The following is a 13,306-nucleotide window of genomic DNA, read 5'->3' as shown; positions in this document are numbered from 1 at the left end:
TGCCTAATTATTTTTAAATGTAGACTGGAGGTCATGAGTGCATGCAGAGTATAACTAAAATCAGACTTTCCATGGACATTACTGATTGGTAAATGTGAAGGCCCATTAAGCACAGATCGTCTTTACCTTTATTATGCACTCAGTGTTCTATAATTGTACTGCATAAAGGTATCTTCATAATAATAGAACAAATAGCTCCGCAAATGGAGGCAATATCTAGGGGAATTCTGCTATTAAGAGGGATTTCAAAATATTTGATTGGCTTGAAGAAACTGTAGTACAGCAAAATAAGTTCTGAATGTGTATACAGTTCTGAATGTCTCTAGTACACATTGTAGGCAGCTATTTAAACGTTAGAATAATGAACAAAATCTTATTATATACATAAAGATAGCTTGGAATAGTCTAGGATTTCTCATCAAAATAATCATGTCTTTAAGAAATTATGTTTCCAACCAAATTTATCCTTAACTATTGGGGATATAGAAATATGTACTGCAAACTGAACTGCTGAAGGACAAGGGCTGCTGCCTGCTATCAGCACACATTAACTGGACCGCAGGCTCTCCAGTGAATACACAGAAATACTTAAGCACAGATGGTTGGGGGCTGTTTTTCAGCGCAACTTCCTGGGAGACATAATTCCACCTGGCATTACGATTGTGGCACAGGCAGTAAGGAGTGACAACAGAAATCAAGGTTATCAAGCTACAGCATATGTTCGTTCGGATGCTGCCAAAGTTGATGTGCAACTAGTTGTGGTTCAGCTGGCTGAAACCAATTGGAAAGCATGTGCTGATGCTGTGATACTGCCTCTGAAAGCACAGGTAAGTGCACAGGCAGCTTCACCCAGAGAGACATCTACAAAGCCCAGACTAAGCACAGAGAACCTGCTGTTTATAAGTATTAAACAGGAAAGGCATACTTATTTTGAAATATTTCACAAAGCTGGTGAAGTTTCAGAAAACGTTCCTATCTTTCACCATTCTTTTGACTTAAAAATAGATAATGGTAAAAAAATAATACTCAGACTTCAAACTCTGGCAAAAAAAACATACTGATTTTCAAGATAAATCAAATTATAACCAATTGAAGCATAAAAAATATTTGAAAAATTGACTGCTTCATTAATATTTGTTATTTGCTCTACTATGAGTTCTCTTGTCTGGAAATCTGCCTGTTTTTCTGTGTATAATTCATTGACCCCACAATTAGCTCAGCTGGGTAGAGCATGGTGTTAATAACACCAAGGACACAGGATCTGATCCTTGCATGGGTCATTCACTTAGGAGTTGAATTCCTTCTGGGTGGAGTTGGATGAGCTTTCTGGGTCCCTTCCAACTCAGACTATTCCATGATTTCAAAAGTTGCAAAACTCAAATGCATTTACAATGTTGTGCTTCTTAGGATTTATATGAAAAGATGGCAAAAGCCAAGTTAGGTAATGGGTTGATGCCTGAGAGAGCATCATAAATGAAGGAACAAGTCTTTCCTTTTTTTGCATATCTCTGTGCTGTGTTTTCCATGCACCTTTTAGAGCAAGAGATCTTTGTGCAACAATTTACAAACCTCTGTTTTTTGCAGCTGCAATTAACAAATTCAGCATGATATTCAGTATTGAGGAAAGTAGGGTGGGTTCAAATCAGGAAGTCATGGGGAAGGCTAATAGAAATTATCATGCAGTCCTCTCCTAGGAAAAAATACATATTGTTTATGGAGCTACCACATCTAAGGAAATCACAGGATGTTTCAGTGGCTGCTTTGAGACAGAAACGTGAATATGTAGCTCTACACAGGCCAGCAAACTTGTTTCCTATTATGCCCCAGATTTTGTATGAGGAAGTCAAAATTTCTGTTTAGAGCAAAAGATAGGAAACATTAAGGATCAATGCACAAGTTGGTGAAAGAAAATTTTGCATTTTGAAATGGTCAAGGTTCATTCTGTGATTCTTTTCTGAAACCTTGGGTGACTGTTTCCCTGTTTGTAAAGGCCAGACTGAGATGGGGCAAGGAGTGCCAGGACTACAAGATAGCAGCCGTGTCTACTACAGGACAACTGGCAAAGAAGCCAGCAGCACAGCTGAAGGTGCAATGGGGAAAGCTTCCATCCTGGATAAAAAAGACAAGCACAGCGTATGTAATTCATTCTTTCCTAAGTTTTTGTTTGACTTTTTTACTCTGCTCGGCTTTTGAAAAACATTGAAAGATTTGGATGAAGTTTTCCAACCCAAACATCCTTGTCTGAGCAGTTTGGATGGAAACCACAAGTTCAGGGGCACTGAAGAATTTTGTGAATGTGTTCTACTTTCTCCATATGTTTCATATTGAACAATAGCACCCAAATATTTAAAAGCTTAGTATGTTTGATTTCGTTTTCCATATTAAATTATTCAGTTGATATTTCAGTTGCAAATACCTTTTTGTTTTAAAATGTTCTTCCATTCAATCTCAAAAAATAACCATTTTAAATAGGCCAGATAAAACCAATATGTTTCTTCTGGATAAAATCAACCATTTAATTTGACCCAAAGTATTATTTCATTTCTTCCAATTTTTCCTGATTTTTCTAATCTGCCAGTAGTCCTCACTGTCCCATGTGTGCTTTTGTTCATGTATCTGAGTTTGTCACATCTTGTTTATCTCTAGGATCATGCAATACGTTCCTGGTGCAGCACTCATGTTGGGCTTCTCAGAAGCACAACAGAGAAATCCATCCCATGAAATTATAGTAAGGGCAGCTGCAACATCTCCACGAACAATTGATACAGTAATTAAAGCTCCTGAGGTACCTTAAATTTTTATTTTCCTTCTCCTTACCTTGAATGATTTTCAACTTATAATGTTTTGACACTTAATGTAAAGAAACAAAAAGCAAAACATTCCCTTTTTGGGAAACTGCTATATACCTGACTACATTAGGTGGGTGTTGAAATACATACAACAGTCCTCTTGATTTTGTGCTGCTTTGGTCCAGTGCAGTAATAAGCTGAAAATCAGACTCTGTAGTCAAATGTTTTGTTTGCATTCTGAGAATGAAGATGAGGCCCAAATTGTCTCAAGTATGACTGCTCTGCACTAAACCTTTATGCACTTTACCCAGTGAGACAAGTTCTTGCATGGGGGTCTCAGAGCAGACAGTGGGGCCTTGAGAACACTTTGTGCTGCAGCCACAAACAGCATCTGTGTGCATTGGCACTCCATCCCCACATCTGCACCAACCAGGCTTGATGGGACTGCTCTGAGCAAGCCACAGATACAGCTCTGCCCTAACCAGACTGGAGCAGTTAGTCATCCTCTCAGAGCAGCCGGCACAGGCAGCGTCTGCAGAGTCCCACTGATTAATTGGTCCTTGTCCACCAAATCCCTATTCACCTCTTTGAAAAATTTCCCCTATGGATCTCTGGAAAATTAATAACAGCAAGCTATTATACACAGAAATTCACGTGTCTTTAACCCTCTGTGGTGCTTCAGTATTGCAGGATCTTTAATATGTGATAATGAAGAAGAAGGCATTCATTTAGGCATTCATTTGATTCTCTTGGCAAATATAATTTGTAGCTACAGTGAAGGATCTTACCCCAATGCTGAACATGCCATTTTCAGCCCTGAATGGATTATATTCATTTTTCCAAACACATCCATCATCTCCGTTACTCAACTTGTTACCTTATTTTTTAAGAAGTCACTCAATTATCACTTAAACTCATCTCTATCAGTTACTTTTCAATGTTCTGAACAATTTCTCAAAAAGTCAAGAAGTGTGACTAGAAGAGATGATAATGATTCCTCACAAAAGCTGAAGGTTTGTGTGCATTCTGCAGAGATTAACACAACTGCAGTCGTAGAAATGAATCTTCAAGATTTTTTTTTCAATATAAGAGTGGGGTTTTGTTTGCAGTCATATCTTGAGCATATGGTTCAATTTATCTTAACGCATTTTCATTTCTGCTTTTTCAGGTAACACTTTATTGTCAGGCACTCCGATTGCCATTCACTCTGCCCTTAGGCCCATCTCCAGCTTATGAGACTCAAGATATCACTGCCTGGAATTTATTTCCTGAAATAGCTGCACAAATAGCACGAGAAGATCAATGTAAATGTTACTTATATGTTTGTCTCATGAATAAGCAATGTGTGTAGATCCATTCTGTGCCATGGCTGGGCCTTTCCTTGTCATGGTCTTATAGGGAAGCATAACATCTCTAGCCCTGCTTTCAACAGTTCATTCCCTCGTGGAGAAGCAGGTTTGCTGGCAGGTGAACGAAGAGATTTCAAACTGCTGTGAACATTCAGAGTTTGGGAATCACTCCTGTCTACAAGGACTAGAGGCTGTGTTTTGCCCCTCCTGAGAAGGTGCCAACTCTGCATTGAGAGGCATCAGATGACTGTACAAGACAGTCCGTGTATTTTTTGCCCTGTATATTTTATTCAAAAAGGAGCCCTGTAAGTCTTACCTGGTTTGGTGCCTAGCACGCCTGTGGGAGATGTGGAGTTTATATCACAGTTTGTTACTGATTCCAGTTTCCCAAGAATTTTGTACATTTTAGTCCCTGTTAGCTTGAGTTTTGTGTTTGGCACATAATCAAAATCAATACTAGTATAGTCTATAGCAGGTAGTTATTTTGTAGTGTTCTCCTGTCTTTACAGACTGGCTTCTGCCAAGGAGGTGGTGAAGTTTCCTTCCTGTTTTCATTGGGGTGCCTTTCAATACTTCACAGCAACACATGCAGTGGTCATATCTGCCCCTTCTTTTCTGGTTTTGTTTTGCAGCCACGTGTGAAATCAGGGAGAGAGATTTCAAAACATTTGATCGTGCGAGCCACTCATGTTCTTTCAATAAAAGCTGCAGCCTGGTAGCAGTTCAAGACTGTACTGAACACCCAAAATTCATCATTACTACAAGAAAGGTTGATCCTCAGTCTTTCTCAAGAGAGGTTCACATAAATTCAACGTTGGCGTAAGTGTGGTTTACAGTGAGGGCTCAGAAATTAAGTATAAAATTACAGGCAGTTAGTTTGGGAGTGGGAGATGTCTAATTCCTCAGTGAAACTGGTTTTCAATGAGACATCTGGGGAAAAGACAGAATTTCCAGAAGGGATCCTCATCTGATACCCTTTGGTGTAGTTGCTCTTGTCTTTAATTTCACAGCCACCAGTATCTGATAATTTGCTCATTAAGTCCCCATGCTGTCTTTTCTTTAAAGGTTGAATATTAAATTCCAAAGTCTCAATGAATTTTGCACTTTGGAAAGAAAACTGCTTGTTCATTCATTTAAAATTCAGATAGTCACTAACATCTATACTTTTCCCATTTTCAATTAGCCACTAATTTATTCTCTTTGATTTTTGCTTTTTCTGAAGGAACATCACAATCTGTCCTGCCTCGAATTCGTCTCTCCTTGTGGCGTGCAATGAACAACGAGTTCTATCACAGAGTGGAGATTCTGAGTATGAAAAAGGCAAGCTGTGATACGCAGTTCTCCAGGAATGACCTGGGAACTAAATATCGAGTTTTTATAAATTCCACAGAAATATCTCAGCATAAAGAAAACACAATTGCAATTCATTCAAAGAACAACTAGAGACTAATTTCCTAAGATTTGTATTGACTTATGTTCATGTTTCCCATAGTATATACACTCTTATTTTCTTCCAGCATAACTGACAGGTGAATAAAGCCCTTTCGTATAATAACCTTCACCAGGTTGGTGATTGTTCAGAAAAAAAGTTCATTTTATAGTCACAGAGAGATGCTTTGGTTCAGACATTTAGCTGGAGCACCACCACTGTCATTATCATTTCAAAATTTAGCACACTGGATACAGAAGTCAGTGCCAACTATAAGCAACAGCAGTAGAATATTTTTGAAAGAAAATTATTTCTTCTATTTTTGTTTTTTCTCTCCACTTAAATGGAGAGAATATATATACAGTTATATATATATATATAACTGTAGCAGCAAAATTGTCATTGTGAAGGAAAATGCATGATGGTGAATTTTGTGCTACACAGTTTCTCCATTAATTTAAGATGATCACCTTATGATTCACCATCTTTTTACAGGCAATGTTAAAATTTATAAAACGGAAACAACTGTCACCGTGGAAGTTCCAGCACTCGGACTGAAGAAAGTGACTTTTGATGGTGTAAATCTCAAGGTACTGCGCTTACTTTCAAGGTTACTGCTTTCTTTCTGTCTCATACCTTGCCAGTGTGATAGACCAACACTTCACTATTCACTACAAAGATGTGCCATTTCTCAGGTCACTGTTGCTTCATGGATGAGAGGAAAGACCTGCGGAGTTTGTGGTAATAATGACAGAGAAAAGGACAATGAACTCCTCATGCCAAACCATAGGCTGGCACACAGCTGTTCTGAGTTTGTTCATTCATGGGTACTGCTAGAAGAAACCTGCTCCAGTGGTGAGTGGATCTGGAAACACTTTATGCTTGGATAAAATACGGTTTTTCTTTTCCACTGCTGACAGCTAGAAAATATTCTTTTTTAAAGCAGCAGATATCTTTTACTTAGAAATTTCAATAGCAATATATATCCATTTTAATTTTATTAACCACTGACTGTTTAAAACACTGCTTGTGAATAGAGAGAACATATACTCCAGGAAAAGTCTTTGTCTCATGTGCAATTCAATGTTAAATGATTGATTCTAATTACTTACACTGAGTAGCTTTTTTCTTGAGAGGCAAAATCAGGCCTAATCTTGCTCCCACTGAACAAAAGTGTGATTTTCACCATTGTATCAAAACAGTTTCAGCTGTTGTCTGCATACTTAATTTAACCACACAAGTTACAGACTATGAATGCAATGTCAGATCCTACATTAATGTAAATTTCCAAAGCACAGAAAAATTTCATTTTTGTTCTGCACCATATGAGGGTGCAATCTCAGGAAAATATTTAGAACTAGTCTTACATTAAAAGATGAATCTCACATATAGCTGTAAAAATAATATTAGACTCCTATAACATCAGTACAGTTTTGTTTGGTAAGTCTCCATTTACCTTGAACCTGAGATAATTTTATTGAAGTTAATGGTTGCTTTCTCCTTGACTTCAGTGGCAGCAGAATTGTACTTATCTGTGTGTCAGGAAACAGAGTCATAGCTGGGATCCTGTTAAGTTACATTATACCTTTCTAGTGAGATAATTGCAGCATTATAAAAATCAACCAATACAAAAATTATCCTTGATGTTATTATATAAATGCTGCCTTTTTTTTTTAACCATTCACTACGGTTGACATTTTTCCTAATGCAATGAAGTAGCCATTGTGCTTGCAGTATCTATTCTTAATAGCTTTCAGACATGAGAGGTTATTTTCTGTGTATTATGTAGTTCTAAAAAACTGAGTATACATGATTCCATTTGGGTTATATTGTGCAATTAGATTTTAAAAATAGCTCCCCTTTCAGACTCTTTCCTCAACTTATTATTGTCCTATCTCGATAACCTCGCTACTGTGAAAATGGTTTGTCAGATACCTGTGTTTTAATAAAAGCTGAAGAGAAAATATGGACCTTTATTATTGCAAGGATCGATTGGGATTTATTTCCACAATTTTAACTACCTTTCCTTTTCCTCTTAGGGTGCAAGCTGCAGCGCAGCTATGTGAAGCTGAATCGAAATCCTACTATTGATGGCCAGGAATCTACGTGCTACTCTGTTGACCCAGTGCTGAAATGTAAGAAAGACTGTACTGCAATCGAAAAAGCTTCAGTAAAGGTTGGCTTCCACTGCTTCCCAAAAGGTACTGTATTTTTCTCCCTCTGTGTGTCACGTACTGCAGGAGCTGTCAGAGCTCTCGAAAGAACAAAACACAGCACAGCCATGCACAGACCTGTACTGCTCCAGCTCCTCTCTGAGCTGCTGTTTTTAATCCCATTAGTATTTGCTATAACTGCTGACAGTGCTGGCCAGCTAAAAGCTAGTTCAGGCGATGGCAGGTAGCATCATCGGAGAAAAACATTTGAGGTGGTAAAAGGGACAGCAGAGATCAATAAAATCACAAAATAAAATTTGTCATGTCTTCAGGATCTCCATAAAGTCGAGATAAGCAATGCTGAGTCCTTTTATGCACATTACAGCCTGCAATTTTGTGTGGACCAGGGCAAGCAAGGCAATTGAAAGCCAGTCAAGTAGTGTGACATGACTGCTGTGATTAGACTGCCATGCTATGCCACTGTGCAATACATCAGCAAAAACACATTGCTGGCAGGTTCTCTAGATTGTTCCAAAAAATGGTTTGTTTTTAAAGGTATTTTATGCACACATACTCATGCCCCAGATTAAAAAAAAAAAAAAAAAAAAAGCCACATGCCTTTTTCTCCTTTCATCCATACCATGTGGGTATGGTAAGAATGGGATGCACTGTCTAACACAGGTTCACACTGAAGTTATAGAACCATGAAAGGAGAATCCAACTTGGAACCTACAGATATTTCTGGTGCATTCTTTCCTAAATCTTTTAATTAATTACCAGTATAGCTTAGAGGGAAACCTACCATTAGGAAGTATCTACTGAAGTGATTTGTTCTCTGTTAACCATTGTTGGCCAAATCCATTGTTAGCTGGGATAATCCAGTGTAGTTTCACTGGAGCCAATACAACCCTGTGTTGGGTAGCACTGGAGAGGACAGCGTATTTTATGTCTGAATTTAAACAACATCTCTATAGACCTTTGCACTTTACTTGTGTTATTAATATCTGCAATATGCTGAATCAGCCCATGAAAGCAGAGAGGATCTCTCTATAATAGTCAACTATCAGCTAGAGCCTATTCAACAAGTAGCACAGAGAGTGTTAATAGTTTTCTGATGGCTCCCTGAGATGAGAATAGATGCATTCTTTCATGAATAGAAAAACCCACCCTCAACAAAAAAACCCTTCCAAAATCTTGTTATATCCATGTTTCACAGATTTCTATTGTGCATCCAAGTCTGTATCTCTGAAGTGTCATAACCCCAGACCACTCACTGCCTCAGAACATTAGGCTATAATAAAGCTGTCTCATTCTCTCACAAAACTGTTTGAGAAAAGAGGAAAATCAGAAAAGAAGATATGTTAGTTGTTGCAGCCAGTGCTGCTTTTAGAGCCACTGCAGTCTTCTCTGGTTCATTTACTGAAGCAGAGATTGGGAAGTCTGCTAGAAACAGTTCTAATCAAGGCCTTATTTCTTTCTTTATTTATTTATCCCGAGGAGGAGGGGAAAGAAGAGGAGGAGGGTGAGAAGGAAGAAAAAAGACGCCATTTATTGTTCTTTAGCTTGCTAAATTGATTGCTTTTCCTCAGGCTAAGGATCAATAGGAATACAAGGCCAGCACTTAAATACTATTCTTTTTCTTTCTTTGTCTGATGAGTTGGAGAAGCAGTAGAAGCAGTAGAAATCCTCCCCTTTCTCAATCTAGGAACATACATACACTGGACAAAGACCTTTTCTCAACCCTTTATATGAGAGCGCAGATATTGATAGTTTGCTGTTTCAAAATAGAAGGACCCCATCACTGTCACCAGTGGAGCAAGGATAAAATTAAGTACAAGAATGCGGAATTTCTCCTGTTGTCCTCAAATCAGGCAAGACTGTAGCCTTAGGAACTTGACTGAGGCAAGCCTCACTCCAAGTTTAAGTCCACATATTGGTTTATATTTCAAACATGCCACAAGGCCTACCCATGGGGTTCATAGCTACTCAGCCATGATCCACTTTGCTGAGGAAACTATTTCCTACACGGATATGAACGTGCTCAGACCCACAGTGTGCCCAAGAGTGAGAGATGTAATTTATATAAAAAACAGAATTCAGACATTTTATAGCATTTCTCATTTCACAGCCCGAAAACATTATATATATTTTTAAAAGCATCTCCAGCATCTTTCTGGGAAATTTATTATCCAGTTTGTAATGCAAAACCTCTGCTTAATGTTGGACAGTAATTTAGCCAAGGAGAGAGTTAACTGTCCAGAAGATAAGTGACTGATACAACCTGAACTCATACAGCAGTGTCCATATTTCCCTGGATGAGAGATGGCATGTTATAAATGTACTGTCCAACTAAGGAATAAAACAAATGGAAGTAAAATTATGAAAGCTTTACGCGTTCTCATTATACAAACTTAATCTAAATGGATGTCCTAATATTCTTCCAGATGCAATGATAAACCTCCAACTAGCTAGGAATATTTATTGGGAGGATGAATATCATTATGCCATTTAGATTATTTCAGCATTAAGGGATATGGCTTATTCAAGCTGCTGTTGATAAAGCAGTGTGGTAAGGTTAATACTGCAACTGACAATGCTCTGCCAGATTTCACAATATATGGGAAACTTTAATTAGAAGTTTATGAACCTCTGAAAATTCTCCAAAGGGCTTACCCTTCAGAATGAACTCCGACAAATAGTCAGCTGAAATACTCAGAGATATGCAGCACCAACATAAAAAGTGATTGCTGATGTGGATTGCTACGTGGCTGTCTTACATTGACAGGGGCTACCTCCAGCACTTTCACAGCTTCCTGTTGTCTTTGTGCTTCATGAAATGTAATTCATTTTGGTTTTAGGGAAGTATTATAGTAATTATATCATGGATGAAAATCCTTTTCCAAGTCAATGAGTCAGTTAGATGTCAATCGTGAGGGCAGGATTTCATTCTTTACTTGATGAGGGAGTTGACATCCATCAAAACAGTATTTCTTTGAAATGTGTTAATTTGCTTGATGTTAGTTAACAATGGCTTCACTCTTCTGACAGAAACTGCTGTAAGCCTGTTGGAATGGCAGAAAAGCAGCGATAAGAAATCTGCATTGGAGGATGTTGTGGAGTCTGTGGATGCTGACATTGACTGTACCTGCACTGGTGGCTGCAGTTAAGCTAAACGCTTTGGCGTTGTGCTATAGACATACTACACAAATAATTGAATAGCTGGACAGATAAGAAGGGAACATAATAGCTGTAGTAAAATATTAAGAAAGGTACTTGAAGAAAATAAGCTTACTGCAAAGCCAAATGCATTATGTACAGTCTGCACTGCTTAATAAATATGTTCATTAAATAAGTATTCATGTGGTCTCTCTTTATTTTTCCCTATCAACAAAACAATCAGGCCAACTATAATATTATACGGAAATTCTGCTCCCTTTTATCTGCGATATAATTACAGCAGTCCTCTCTTAAAATTATGTTCACTAGGTGATGAAAGGAAAACATGATTACAGCTACTGCTAACATTCCATTGTGCAAAGAATTTCATATTTAGCATACTAAAGACACAGTAAGCATTTGTTTTCTTTTATGTTTTCTGGTAAAGAGCAACGTCTGTTCCTGGAACTATTCTGCAAAAAATTATATTTTACTCCCAGCAAGACCATTAGCCTTAGTACATTCTACAAAGGAATGAATTGGACTGCTAGACTCCCACTGTAGCTTTCCAGAGAGCTATAGTGTGTGACACAGTCCCCATTTTCATTTAAATTTCAATGGATGTGCTGTTGCTTCATGAACTAACTAAAAGTGTGAATAGGAACTTTTTTTTTTTGCTTTACCATCTCCTATTGTATATTTATGAAAATGATGGCTTCAAAAACTTCAGGGAACAATAATACATCACATAGCATTCCAAATACTCCAAAAAGCAATATATAGAAAAAATATGTAAGATCAATAGCATCATAAAGCTCAAATAAAATACAAGCAGGACAGTCAGACTGTGTTTAACCAGTGAAGAGTCAATCTGCTAGCTTTCATTGTGCAGAAAGGTAATTCCCTCCCACCCCAGGGGACCAGGAATAGGTGGCACCTTCAAACCCCAAGCAGTGGCACAATATCTCTGCACCCTGTGTCCCAAATCAGCCGTGCAGTGAACCATGGCATGTTTTCCATAACAGGCAATAGCAGCCAGCACTCTCTTCCAAGAGAAGCCTTAGTGTGGGCAAGGTACTGCTGAACCCAAACCCTGGCAGGAAACTGTCATTAAAGAAAATACTTTTCTTTCTAACTGAAAACCAATCATCAGAAAGATGATTGAAAACTAAATAGTTGAACAATTACAGCATAACATTTCAGAGTGCTTTTCTTTCAAGAGCAGAAACATGAGTAATGTATGCTACTCCTTTTATTCTCTCTTGAGTTGCAGCTTGCCACCAGCTTCAAGTCAGAAAAGGCCCAGTTTTTCTCCATGTACAGCCATAACATCATTACTTCCAGAAGTAAACCATTACAAGTTTGTTCAAACCAGATGCCTGGTTCATACCTTGGGGCAAGCACATTTGCCTCTGCCCCAAGACTCTCTCCTGAAGATAACCTACAAAGGGCAAAAGGCCTGCCTCTTTCTCTTCCCCCAGCCTTAATTTAGTCTATATATTGAATTTGAGAATGTATGCAAATGTCCAGTGCTCTATTCACTGGCTTTTTTTCATGCTTGTATCTTCAAACTAAGACCAGTAACATGAATTCTTGCCCTGTGTTTTCATTTGTAATAAAGCATTCACAAATTCCCTGTACAAAAGCTGTGTTTTACTAACTCATCAGAAGTGCTAGACTACAAAACAGCCCCAAACAAGAGGGGTGATGAAGAATATTGCATTCCACTTTCCTTTAAAACCGCACTAGTCATACAGCTGGAGAGCTCCTTTCTTCCTCGTATTGTTTTCACTATGGCTTATGGGAGATTTGACATTGACTTTCACAGGATCAGACTGTCATCTTTAATCCAACACCTTTCTCTTTAATCCACTTGTTTACAAAAGAGAAACTTTTGCCAGTCAACCCCTTCAGACAAGACAAAGGCAGTAGGGAGAGAAGAAAAATGGAGTTTCATGCTCAGCTGCTAGAACAGGGATTTAGTAACAGCAAAAAGCCATTAGTAAGAGAAGAAATTCTGCTCACAGGGCAGGGAATTCACTCACCATCACCCCAGCAGTCCTGCAGCCTGGGCTGGGGTGCAGGCTCAGCCAGGGGGAAAGCAGCCACTGGTAAAGCCCAAGCACAGACCTTTCTCTGCTCTGTGCAGGACACAGGCAGGACACAGCTCTCATCATTTCCATTTCGAAGGGGCAGCTTTCCTTTCTGTCCAGCTCCTGATTGTTAGTGCCCTCTTGCTGAGACAGCTGAATGCCTTTGACTAAAAGGCTTCACTGCAGCTGTAAAATCACAATGTAATGAACGTTAGTAAAGCCTGAGGTTGGCAGTGCGCACAGCAAAGCAAAAGACTTAGAACCAGCTCATTTTGCCAAAGGAATTAAGAACATTAGCAGTACAAGTGTGAAAAAGCCCTTCTGGAATTTCTAATGC

At 38.5% G+C, this 13,306-nt stretch overlaps 1 protein-coding gene across 1 annotated transcript in view; it reads left to right on the top strand.

Moving 5' to 3' along the window:
• LOC146433860 (vitellogenin-1-like) overlaps window positions 1-11,018 on the top strand; it is a 44,576-nt gene extending 33,558 nt beyond the window's left edge. Inside the window, exons 26-35 of the mRNA XM_085067905.1 lie at window positions 621-827; window positions 1,991-2,133; window positions 2,647-2,785; window positions 3,958-4,093; window positions 4,771-4,957; window positions 5,361-5,458; window positions 6,063-6,157; window positions 6,263-6,422; window positions 7,607-7,768; window positions 10,769-11,018. Coding sequence (XP_084924031.1) covers window positions 621-827; window positions 1,991-2,133; window positions 2,647-2,785; window positions 3,958-4,093; window positions 4,771-4,957; window positions 5,361-5,458; window positions 6,063-6,157; window positions 6,263-6,422; window positions 7,607-7,768; window positions 10,769-10,887 — 1,446 coding nt within the window. The 3' untranslated portion in view covers window positions 10,888-11,018. The remainder of the gene's footprint in view (window positions 1-620; window positions 828-1,990; window positions 2,134-2,646; window positions 2,786-3,957; window positions 4,094-4,770; window positions 4,958-5,360; window positions 5,459-6,062; window positions 6,158-6,262; window positions 6,423-7,606; window positions 7,769-10,768) is intronic.
• The last annotated feature ends 2,288 nt before the right edge of the window (window positions 11,019-13,306 follow it).

The sequence above is a fragment of the Lichenostomus cassidix genome, chromosome 8 (assembly GCF_008360975.1).
Source record: "Lichenostomus cassidix isolate B80296 chromosome 8, HeHo_3.0, whole genome shotgun sequence".
Classification (NCBI taxonomy): domain Eukaryota; kingdom Metazoa; phylum Chordata; class Aves; order Passeriformes; family Meliphagidae; genus Lichenostomus; species Lichenostomus cassidix.
The sequence above is the reverse complement of the archived record's forward strand: the minus strand, read 5'-3'. Positions and strand labels throughout refer to the sequence as shown.